The sequence below is a fragment of the Magnolia sinica genome, chromosome 18 (assembly GCF_029962835.1).
Source record: "Magnolia sinica isolate HGM2019 chromosome 18, MsV1, whole genome shotgun sequence".
NCBI classification, from domain to species: Eukaryota; Viridiplantae; Streptophyta; class Magnoliopsida; order Magnoliales; family Magnoliaceae; genus Magnolia; species Magnolia sinica.
Window position 1 is genome coordinate 12,227,033 of NC_080590.1, and position 12,469 is coordinate 12,239,501.

A 12,469-nucleotide genomic window follows, 5' to 3' on the forward strand; every position below is an offset into this window, starting at 1 on the left:
CGTTTATCCTACTAATCTAAACTTTTATGATGGAAAAACGACAAATAAAATATTTTACATTGATTTTCCAACCCTCTGAAATGTGGCTCTATTTTTTTGAAAATGGACGATCATCGTAACTTTTGGATAATCAAAGGATTGTAAGATTTCATCTGAGAAATTTTATGGGCACCTACGACTACCAATACCATCCAAGAGAATCCAATCACATAAACGGTTTGATCCATTGATAAGAATGCAATTCCAATTGTTAAAGTCCGGACGTATCGTGTTGCAATACGTCCGGATGTGTTCGAGCAAACATCTTTATAAAGGGCGGCAGAAGACTTTCCTATTTTCTAACGTTGCTTTGAACTTCAACATATAACTCTTTCTTTCCGCAAACGTGTCACCTCTTGTAGAAAATCTGAGCCGTGAAATAAAATTTTGAATTACATCATAAATATAAATTTGTAAAAATCAGGATTTTTATTCATCAAGGGGGCCACAGAATCGAAATGATTGGACAACCAAGGATTTGAGTCATGGCCCGCCCAATGAATTTATTGGTCCTTTTTTCATTATAGATCATTCTGATGGGATTACCATCCTTTACACCGAATGGATTTTCCAATGAATTGAAATGAGGCGAAAAATGGAGCGTTGTATAGGAAAGTTAACATACAACGCTGCATATGAAAGTTCTCCGTTTTATTCACGTGAGGATGGATCGTATGGTAATCTTAAGATACAACGCGATGTGTGGAGTGCATCTTTATATTTGAATAAAATCTAATCCGTCCATCATGCATTAAATCTAATTTTATTCTTATTTAATAAAAATTAGTAGATCGAAATGTCAGTAGGGAACACCACAGGTAACAGTTAGTTTGGGGATTCCTACCGTTAAAAACTTTCCAGATAGTATGTGGGGTGCACCATGTTTTGTATATAAAATCCAACATATTCAGAAGAGGTACCCCACGTAGATGATTGGATACCACAAAATCAAGACGTTCTAAACTCAGGTGGGCCACACCATGGGTATTTAGAGTTTTTATGCCTGTCGTAACCTAAACGAGTTATGTATTGGATCTATTTATGGATTACAAAATTAAAATGAGGTTGTAACGTGATGAACGGATTGGATTTAACTGAAACATCATGGTGGGTCCCACAAACTGCGTTGTAGCTGTAGCGGAGCCTACATAGCTTCGTAGTGGGTCTGGCCTCTTTGTTATATATCGATATTCCACGCAGCGTAGGCGCCACTTTATCTTCATCAAAGCATCCCACGCGCAGCAGCGGCAGACCCATCTCCAAGATAGAAAGGAAATTTCCATTCGAAGCGATTAGGTTAGGGTCTTCTCTCAATCTCTTGCTATTCTCCATCGATCGCATCGATCTCCTTATCTTTTCTTCCCATTTTCGATTCTCCGATCGTGTCTTCTTCTCGAATTTCTCTTTCGCGATTGAATTCATGGTATAATTTTTTCTGTCTTATTAGATGTGCTTTGATTCTTATTTGGTGGAATTTCTCATGTTCTTTTGGTGTGATCGGTGTAGGGAAATTCATCGATTTGGAAAATTAGGGTTTTTATTTTATTTTATTCTTATGTATGATTTTAGGCGCTTTTGTTTGCTTTTATTACTGGTTGAGAAATTGAGTTTCTGATTTTATTATGGCGTGCATGTCTCTGAGCTCCTGTATTTCAACATATCTGAAATCGTAGGTCTGATCTATGATCGATGATGATTCTTCTAACTGTGTTCCTGTGCAAATTCCTGTGTGGGGTGAGGGTGGGCCATCGCTCCAACCGTTCAATTGGAGGTGTCCAATTTGGGTTGCATGTGGCCCCAAAATTACCGTGATTGGATGATCACAGCGATCCTACTAAGGGCCAGCTAAATTGATGGTGTCATGATGCTATTTCGGTAGTGTGATCATCGAACTACGGCAACTTTGGGGCTATAAAATCCAGTGGCGCCTTCCTATCCAATGGTCTTGGGTGATCGTAGGTGGGGCTGCCCTGTCCTCGCATGGAATTTCAGCAGAATATGGATAGAAGGATTTTTGAGCGGGTCGGTGCTTTGTTGTTGTTATTCTTCTTGCAACACACGTTTCTGATCTTGTGTGGAATATAGGGTGAGGATTGTCTATGTTTGGTTTCCAAATATTGCAGTTCATTGTGCATCTTTAGAAGATTTGTTGTTATGATTGCCAACAATCTTTTTCCTTTTGGTTTTTCTGGGCAAACATCAAAGATAATTTCTTGTGGTGATTTCAGGAGATGGCAAAAAGTTACTTCAAGCAAGAGCATGATCTCGGTATGTATTCTGTGCTGATTAACAGTTGCTAGCTTCATTGTTTATCAGGCCGTGTGATCATCATCGTTAATCGTTAAAACCTTATCCCAACTAATTACAGATCCTGTTATGTCATTCCACTATCACGAACCGTATCCTCAGTTGAACTATAGGTCGTCAAGTCTTTTAGTAGTAACTCCACCCATGTCCTCTGGGCATTCCCCTTACCCTTTTAGAGCCTTGGACTTGAACTGACTCACTCCAAACTGGTGTGGTTCTTGGTTGCACACATGGCCAAACCATCTAGGTTGACATTCCCTCATCTTATTACCTATTATTGCTGCTCCCAAGTTCCCTCAAATGCATTCATTCCTGATTTTATCCTTGTCTTGCCACATCCCAATTCCCAACATCCTTACTTCTGCCATGCCCATCCTATGAGCATCTTGTTCTGTGACTGCGCCCTATCTTAACTAATTCCTTGTTTTCACTTATATTGTTACTAAAATTACATTCCATCGACTTGTTTTTGTCCGACTAATTTTAAAACCTTTAGATTCTAAAGCATCCCTCTGTAGTTCTAACTTGTACGGATGCTTATTTCTTGCGTAACCTTGTTCTTATGTATTTGGAAACTAATGCTTTCTACTGGCATCATTTTTTTTTTGAGAACTTGTAACTGATGAAGGGTTAATATGTGTTATGATGGGTGGTGGTGTTAGATGTTTGAATATTGCAGTGTTCTTTGTATGCAGAGAAAAGGCGTGCTGAGGCTGCTAGAATTAGGGAGAAATATCCAGACAGGATTCCTGTAAGCATTTACTCTCACTGGCAATCATATACTGGTTCTTCCCCCTCATGCATGCTATCTTTTTGCAATTGATTTGTTTGCTTTAACCGTTTCCTGAGATGTCTGATTTCTAACTAGACGTAAATTGGTTTCCATTTCTTTTAAGCGCTTGATTCGGCTTTTCAAGTTTAGGCTATGCTGTATTTTTGGCTCAAATAAAAAATTTTTAGGCAAAACTTGAGTCTTGATTAATTTTAAGTTGACTGGGCCAATTTTTCTAACCAATCTTCTTACTATGTTTCCTTTTACCTTTTGTCTTTTATTAACTTATGCATAAATGAAATTCTTGCATTTTGCTGGACTTAATTTTCTAGTATGTTGATGAAATGGCAAGAAACCATTATCTTCTGTTATTGGTGTGGAGTGAATGCTAACTTAACTTTTCACTATCTAACACCAGACGATATAATCTTTGGAAAAAAAAAGAAGCCCAGACCATATCACTTTCCCAGTGGCTAGAATATGGCTTTAGCAGTAAAAGATATACTCCTTAAGGGAAGGGGTCCAGAAATTCCATTTGTGCCGCAGGTAGTTTTTTACAGCTAATTTAGAACGTTAATGTGTGTTGACATAAATGAGTTGAGCCTGTAGCTGAATGGTAGATAAGCTTCGATTCAACATTGAGGTCTTGGATTTGACCCAGTTCACCTATAAAAAGAACATAAAAAAAGGAAAAAGAAAAGAACAGGGAATTAATATCATTGATTGATGTTTGTAAAGTCTTGGAGTTCACAATTTTCATGCTACAACTATTGTTTGAAGTCCAATGTATGAGATTTGACTATCAAATTTTCATGGAATGTATTGAGCATGGAAAGAAAAGAATAAAAAGCACCAAAAAAAGGGGGAAAATCATGCAAGCGTGTAGTGGTATCTTTTCTTGCCATTCTCTCTTTGGTGTATTTTAGGGGGAAAACTAAAGTTTGTTCCCTTATCGCTTTGCTTTTCTTTTCTTTCTTCTTCTTCTTCTTTTTTTTTTTTTTTTTTTTAAATAATAATTATTCTTCTTTCCTTATAACGAACGTTTGTAGCTGCAGATGCTCCTGATATCTTCTGGGAAATAATATCTTTATCTTCATAGATGGTTGAATACAGGAAGCACCATTTATACTTAACAATACATGGGAAATTGTTCTGTTTGATGGCACGAAATTAGTTGATATTATTGGCTGTTGTGTTTTAATGGACATTCTTATCAATATAGAAGTAGGTAGCATCCCTTCTAATTTCATACCATCCCCTATTATTTTCCAGATCCTTTTTCAACAACAATAAACTTTATGGAAGTGAACTAAATTGTAGGAAAATAATCTTTTGAATGGATGAACATGTTAAGATGAAATTGATGATTCCTTAAGAGTCTGCCAGCTCAACCACTGGGGTTGCTTTGCCCCGTTGACTCATATGCCATGTTATAATTCAAGTAATTGATTAGCTAGGCCAATGAATGCTTCTGTGATGTCTCTTTGAAAGCTACATGCCATTTTATGATTTCTTACTCGTTAATTGCAACACCAAATTGATGTATGACTTATATGGTGGTGTTTTTATGGATGGTTATGATCATGTTGACGTATGTATTGAGGAATGATAGTTAGAAATCAAAATACCTTTCTTCATTGATCTATAAGATTAAATGTCGCTTTTCCATTGTGATTCTACATTCCAGAAAGGTAAAAAGTACATTAATTATTAAAGGATCTTTGTATGTTTTTAAAGGGAAATTTCTTGAAAGACAAAAAATAAAGGAAAGATAAAGATCCTTCAAACACTCATGATATGGTATTACTTGGTGCATATTGATGGAAAAAGGATGATTGATGAGGTTTTGATATTTTTTTTCCTGATTTTATATTTCTTTCATATTTAAAAAAAGTTTTTAAGAAAATCATAAAAAAAATCTTATGATTTACTATATGACATCCAATTCGAGATGATTCAACCCCTATTACGATTTGCGATATGATAACGATTTTGACAACATTGGTTCTGAGCAATTTGGTTATAGGTTATGCCATCCTCTATCGGTTTATTTATTATCATGCGCCGTGTCATACTTCTATTAATTTAGTCAAGCGGATGATGTCAAGTCCCATGACTCTTAGTGGTGATTGAGTTGTTTTGTGTCCTTGTGGTTTTGTTGACTTGTTGGGAAATCTGATGGGAGTTGAGATATAGTGTTGCCAAAAGATGCATGTACTGTTTATTGGTATTTGATCAATAGATGAGCTGAAGTTGAATAATCAATATAAAAACCGGCTTGAAGGTTCGGATTTGTGGATGTCTTGGTGGTGAATTTTGTGAAGAACGATCAAATATTGTTTTGCCAATTTGCTAGGTTTTCTCAGAAGAATTGGTACAGTTTGCAAGTTTATTCTTGACAATCAGCAAATTTTTTGAGAAACAACATTGAATTTTGACAAGTTTACCCTGTTCAGAAGGGCCATATAGCCTTCTGGGGGTGGGGGTGGGGATGGGGAATCATTGAGTAGAAGTACTGCAGTTCAGATGCATGGATACTGGTACTCATGCTTTATTGTTGAAGATGAAATTTGTGTTGTCAGACTATTTCACTTGTTTCCTTATGTGCATTGCTCATACATTGTGGCTCACTTTATGAGTCGATTGCCCTGATTATTCGGCTAGGGCAGTGCATTGTGGGGCCCATCTCTTGGATGGTTAGTACATCTGTGTGCACCTTGGTGGTGTGTTGAGGCACCATCAGGGATTAGAAAAACTTGAGATTTGAAGACGTTAATTTTCCAATTTGGTTGGGCAACAAGTATTTTTCGCTTCTCCTTTCAGGGCTATTAATTTACGACTAGCATTTTCTTTGCTGAGAACATCTTGAGCAATATGTTAACTGCTGCTTTATAGGTACTGCTACGGCTGGTGTCATTTGTTTCCTCACTGCCAAACTTGTCTAGTAGTTCTTATATTCATCTCTACTTTGGCAATGCATGAATCTTGTTGCTTGTGGTGCTGACATCTCGACTTTATCTGCATTGCTAAAAAGGAAAAAAAAAATCGAAATTAAAAAAAAAAGAGTTCTAAGAACAGGTTTCATTGCAGAAATATGATCACTCCATGTTACAGGTTTATACTTTGTATATACTATTCGCTATTCAAAAATTTTCTACAGCGAAGCAAAGTAATGATATTATGTTCTGGTTATTATTTGGATTACTGGAGAAACATAATTCGTTGATTTGGATCTTTCTTACACTGTGATCTATTGTGAGCTATTCTGTTTTTCTAATCAATCCTGTTCTGACTTGTGGTAAAACATGTATTTGTGATTTCAAGGTGATAGTAGAGAAGGCTGAGAGAAGTGATGTCCCGAACATTGACAAGAAGAAGTGAGCATCATTTCATACTAATTCTTCACCCCTTGGCTTTTGTTCTTTAGATTTCCTCGTGATTTCATTTCTGGAAACTAAGGGAAGGGTCAAGAGTACTGCAACATTACTATAATTGTGAGCTTTAGCAAGAAGACATTTATTTGAGTTGCATATCTACCCATGAGCGATTCCTTGACAACATCTTGGCTTTTGTTTGGTAGCAGGACGAAATATTGTCGTAGGAACATTTTCTGCAGAGTTGGTTGTCATTACCCATTTTCTTTCACCTTTTCTGTAATGACACTGCAAGATCTTTTTTCTCATCGTTCATTTTGGCTTCTCAAGTACTAAAATGAAATGAATGAGAAGACAGCATGTGTTCCTTCCACTGTATATTTTTAGTGCTACTAACGAACAGAACCCTACACCTACAGATGTATTCTCATTATGCGAATTTCTTTTACCCATTTTTCTGTTTAAATAAAATTTTGATATGTTCCTGGTGAGTCTGCAAGAATCTTTTTTTTTTTTTTTTTTACTGTTTGTGTGAAAATGCCCACAATTGGTTGAGGAACATCACATAAATAAAATGAACAATTGATTTGTTTAGGTATAAAGTATAAATGCACCTATTGCCGTGCCTTAGTGGTAGACTCTCTGGAGTTTCAACATGGGTTCTAGCATCTCTTGTGGTGCAAGTCTGTGAGAGAGTGTGGGGTGGGTGTGCGAGAGTGTGTAAAAAAAAAAAACTGAAAAAAAGGAAGGTATAAAGTATAAACTAGAAGAGAAAAGCATGACATGTGGGTGCACCAGCATGTGTGATCCTGTGCAGTTTGTGTAAGATCCAAGCTGTTCCACACGTCGACCTTGCTCTTAACATGCATTGGCCCAAAAATCAAGCTGGACATCATGGGGGCATTCATCTCATGCATCTCATGCATACTCCATTTTAATGTTTGTACCAATGGAGTTAAAGAAACCTTATTTGAGGAGTTGAATATCCATACTCTTAAGAGAGCAGTCGTTAAAAATGAAAAAAAAAGGAAAAAAAGAAGGGAAAATTGATAAAATCAAGAGAGCTGTGGAGGATTGCCATGTTAGCCCTTTGTCCAAAGATTCAATTAGACCCCCCCACCACACACACACACACACACACACACTTGATGATGTTTGCGGTAGTTGAAAAAAGGTTGTTCCATTTGCAACTTATCCTTCAGGTTCTCATTCTTTTGTGAGACCAGGGTTGGTGCCTATAGCTCAATGTTAGAGTGAGCTTCCTCATTAAGAAAGAAAGAAAGAAAAAAAAACACTTTGGAAGATCAGAACCCACCGGAAATTCAAGTAGAGATATACCTGATTAAATGACAAAATATTATTCAAACATTTCATTCAATTTTTATGAATCATTTGCAGCTGACTAATTTTATTTGGTACAAAAATAAAAATAAAAATACAGGTACCTAGTCCCAGCGGACCTGACTGTGGGGCAGTTTGTCTATGTTATTCGCAAGAGAATAAAACTAAGTGCTGAGAAGGCTATCTTCATTTTCGTGGACAATGTCCTCCCTCCTACAGGTTTATCTTTTGGGCCAATACTCACAGTATAATTTTGAAGTACCTTCATTTTATTTACAAATTCAAGCATTTGAGGCGTGGTTCTGATCTGAGGGTGGTATGATTGTTGCAGGTGCGGTGATGTCGACAATATACGATGAGAAGAAGGATGAAGATGGATTTCTATATGTTACATACAGTGGAGAGAACACATTTGGAGTCGAGATTCTGCATTAGCACCCCAACCATGCATATATAATGATGAACTCGTGTTTTCCTTTTCTTCGTTGATGCGTCTTCGCCTTAGCTTTTTTCCATTCTTGCATCCATGTTATTGCGATCCAATTGCAGTATATGCCCATATAAGACCCTCATAGGTGATTAATTTGTACAGTGTGCTGTACATAGCTTTCAAAGGGATTCCATAAAGATGTTAAAAACCTGCTAAAGTTGCTTCAAATGATCACTTTTCTACTTGTTTCCCCGATTTAGCTTCAGCATCCTCTCTGCAGGCATGGCAGGCATTAGTGGATCTTCCCATGGGGTGAATCCTTGTGGGCCTCATTTGATGAAATGTTTTGGTCACTGATGGTGGGCCTAGTGTATGTTGGACTCTACAATCTGGTCGTGGCAATTGTTTATAGGGTATTTGTAGGCTCTAGCATTCACAGGTTTCAGTAGCCCAAACATGAGGGTTCTGGACTACATCAATGTTGTGGACAGTTAAAAAAAAAAAAAAAGTTCAAAATTAGACTGTCACACTCAAGGGGTGGAATTCACTATGAGCCAATGAGTGGAGTTATCTAATCAACTATGCTGTGGGCGTAGCGGTTCACTAGATGAGCGGTTCTGATCACTGTGTCATGCCTGCCATGCAAATGACAGGGTAACTACCTCCAACGTAAGATTGTTTCCTCAGCTGGTTCAGTTATATGATAGTACTCACCTTGGATGTACAATGTACTGAAAATTCCCCAGAGTGTAAGATCCTTGCCATTGATATTTGACCTTTATTATGTTGGACGTAACCTTAACATAGCGTCCGTTTTTTCCTTCACTGTGTGTATATCTTTATGCAGATTCTACCAAAATCAGATGCCGTTGTAATATGGTATCATGTCTACAATTAAGTTTGCAAGATGAGCGGTTGAAAATTTTCTTCATAATAGGCCGCACTTAACTATCTAAATCACCAAAACGGAACCCATCTAAAATAGTTTCCAGAATATGGACATCTCCTCATCCTAGGGTACCAATGCCATAGGGCAAGCATGCTGGATGAAGTGTCATGACTTAAGCAAGACTTGGGGGGCGCTACTTATGCCTTTTAAATAGCTCATCTTGATTTCTACGCATTAAGCTGAAGTGATTAAGAAACTTAAAAAATAAAAATAAAAAATCTACTTGTAATTAATTGATCACAAACCAAACGGGCCCTAATAAAAGTCAGCCTATGTGAAAATGGAACAAAGTGAGCCAGGTTTTATCGGGGCCTTGCCTCCGGCAATGCTTGAATACATACGTCTTGAGTCAACTTGACTTGGTCGGAAGCATGACTGAGAGGAGCTGGGCTGATTCAGGTGAGTTCTGATTCGACTCGAGGCCAAATGAGTTGGATCGAGTTGTGGAGTCAATACTGGGCTGTATTAGGGCTAAGGCTTATGGCCTAGTGGTTGAGCATGTCAGTACGATAATGAATGGGTTTGACATGGCTAGCGGCCTGTGTGGAGCTGGGCTATGAAGTCATTCTATTCTAGCAGGTGAGCCTAGACTTGGGCAGGCAAACCGCAAACGTAGTCCAGAACTACGTCGTTACTAATGGTTTTCAGTATTAATGCCTACAAAGCCTTGAATCCAGCTCACCCAGCTGTATGATCTTTGGGAGTTGAACTTTGCTAAACCTACATACGTGAGCAATAAAGATCACGTACATGCCACACATGTGTGAGCATGGTAGCATAGGTCTGAGACCAAATCCATCCGTCAGGATGGCACCACTATATTGATGCCCTAGCCCAAGATTCACGTTGACGTACTTGTCAGGCTGGCCACAGTTTCTGAAACGAATTACTACCCATCCACTACTTTCAATATTTGAGCCCACATGCTGATTGGATCTAACGCTGGGAAGAGTGTAATTGTTGTGTATGATTTTTCGAGTATACCTTAATTTGAAATTATTCAAAATAATAAAATTCTAAATCTAATAAAAGTCCTGATTCAATTATAATAGAACTTACTGAAAATAGTAAGTTTTGCTAAAATAGAGCATTCTTGGTATGATTACAATCAATTTTTTTTTAAAATTTTTTTTATTTAAAGATGAAAAATCTAAAACTCTAAAAATAAAAAGATATAACAAAAATTGAAATTATAAAAAATAGTAAAATTTTCATAAAATTTCAATTTTAAATGGGAAGTGTGCGTTTTCTCACGATTGATATCAATAGTGCATCTTGTAACGATTGATTCATGAATCAAAAGGTACGATCAATTTATGGTTCACACTTCAAACTATAGTTTCTCCTTATTCGGAATGAATTTCTTCGAAACGGACGTGCCTAGGGCCCAGTCATGTCATGTCATATGTAGGACTGGGCCCATATTTGCCCCATATCAATCCACTCCACTTGGAAAGAACTCATCTTCGAATTATTTAATGGATTCGACTAATGATTAGAGCTAGGCAATCCTGACCCGATCCGACCAGATCTTACCCGATCCGATGGCCTGGATCGGTGCAGATCGAGTAGGGCAGTCCAAATCTGAAAGATTTTCAGGTTGGGTTCGGATCTATACCTATTCGGACCGATCCGATTCGAAACCCGATCCAATTGGATCCGATTGGATCCAACCCAACCCGATCTGGCCCCATCATCATGTATGTGTTTCATCCATTCCGTTCATTCATTTTACATATCATTTTAGGGCTTCATGTAAAAAAATGAGTGATATAAATCTCAGGTGGACCACACCATAAAAAAACAATAATGATTAGATATCCACCATTATAATCCTCCTAAGGTCCACTGTACTGTTTATTTGACATCTAATCTGTTGATTAGGTCATAAGGACCCAAATGAAAGGAAACAATAAATATCAACTTGATCAAAAACTTTTGTGGTCTCCAAAATGTTTTTAATGGTCAACATTCATTTAACACTGTTTCTTACAATGTGGTTCACTTGAGATTTCTATATACCTCATTTTTTTTTCTTATAACATAAAATGATCTATAAAAATAGATGGAGGGCATAGATCATGAAACACATACATCATGGTGGTGCCCACAGAGCACCGACCACGGGCGATTTGCTGGTGGCAGGGGAGTAGGTGAGTAGCCCATGCGGCGTCTGTGCTCCTCGAGCTCCGGGTTGTATGAACAGTTCAAAGGAGATCAAAGTTATATGGGCCCCATAGTGATGTATTTATTATATCTACACCGTTCATATATTTTAAGAGATCATTATAAGACATTATCCAAAAAATGAATAATATCCAAAGATCATCTCGACCACACCAAAAATAGCAGTAGAGAATGATTTTCGCCGTTAAACAATTCTGTGGTCCACTTGATAGTTAGATCTGTCTTATTTTTCGTTTCAAGCCTTAATACGAGCTCACCAAATGGATGAACGATTTGGATATAGCACATACCCCATGATTAGACCCACACAACTCGTTAATGTCGATACAAAATCATAACTGTGCAAGCTGTGCTTGCATGAAAAGCAAGTCACAATTTCTTGCCGTGCACATCAAGTTAGCATCCAGTAAAAACATGAATACGTATATGGAAAGCTCTTTCAGAGCCATGTGGGGCCCACCTTGATGTATATGTTTTATCTAAGCTGTTTATCCATTTTGAGATATCATTTTAGGCTTTGAGCAAAAAAATGGCATATATTAAAGGTTGAAGTGGACCACATCACATGAAACAGTTGAATTAAATTCATACGATCCGAATCGTACCCAATTTGATCTGACTCGGTTTCTCTGACCAAGTCGGACTTGGTTCGGGTCAGGTGAATCATGTATCGGATTGGTTCGGGTCAGGTGACTCGGATTTGGTTCCGGATCAGATCGAGTTCGGGTCAAACCATTGACATTTTGAATCGGATCGAGTCGAACCCAATCCGATTCGATCCGGACTGATGCCCAGCTCTACTAATGATACTCATATAGGTCTACCACATTTAATGTCCATGGGATCTTTATGCCCTTAGGAAGATGAACAACATAGGTGTTCTCATTAATTTTCTTGAGGATCAGAACAAGGCTGCTCTTTTTATTCATCAATTTGTTATAATTTCGGTTGGCAATCTTTACTTACCTAGGTGAACTAGCATATTATAATCCACTTCAAACATCTTCCAACACTGTTGTTATCAACATCTTTCTTAAACTTGGCATTGGACTCTTCTAACTTCTTTAGGA

The 12,469-nt window shown here is 37.6% G+C and overlaps 1 protein-coding gene across 2 annotated transcripts; it reads left to right on the forward strand.

Annotated features, from left to right (window-relative positions):
- Positions 1-1,194: 1,194 nt before the first annotated feature.
- Positions 1,195-8,513, forward strand: LOC131232599 (autophagy-related protein 8f-like). 2 transcript variants are annotated; one of them, XM_058228943.1, is made up of 6 exons: positions 1,195-1,335; positions 2,268-2,307; positions 3,042-3,097; positions 6,443-6,495; positions 7,934-8,052; positions 8,165-8,513. In XM_058228943.1, the coding sequence occupies exons 2-6, from the start codon at positions 2,271-2,273 to the stop codon at positions 8,266-8,268; spliced, it is 369 nt and encodes a 122-aa protein (XP_058084926.1). In that variant the 5' UTR covers positions 1,195-1,335; positions 2,268-2,270; the 3' UTR covers positions 8,269-8,513. The 2 variants fall into 2 exon arrangements, with proteins under 2 accessions (XP_058084926.1, XP_058084924.1); XM_058228941.1 differs by lacking the exon at positions 1,195-1,335 and adding an exon at positions 1,367-1,462.
- Positions 8,514-12,469: the final 3,956 nt, after the last annotated feature.

Coding starts and splice junctions, on each gene's coding strand:
- LOC131232599 (XM_058228941.1), top strand. Junction 3,098..6,442: donor AATATCCAGACAGGATTCCT/GTAAGCATTTAC, acceptor TGTGATTTCAAG/GTGATAGTAGAGAAGGCTGA. Junction 8,053..8,164: donor CAATGTCCTCCCTCCTACAG/GTTTATCTTTTG, acceptor TGATTGTTGCAG/GTGCGGTGATGTCGACAATA.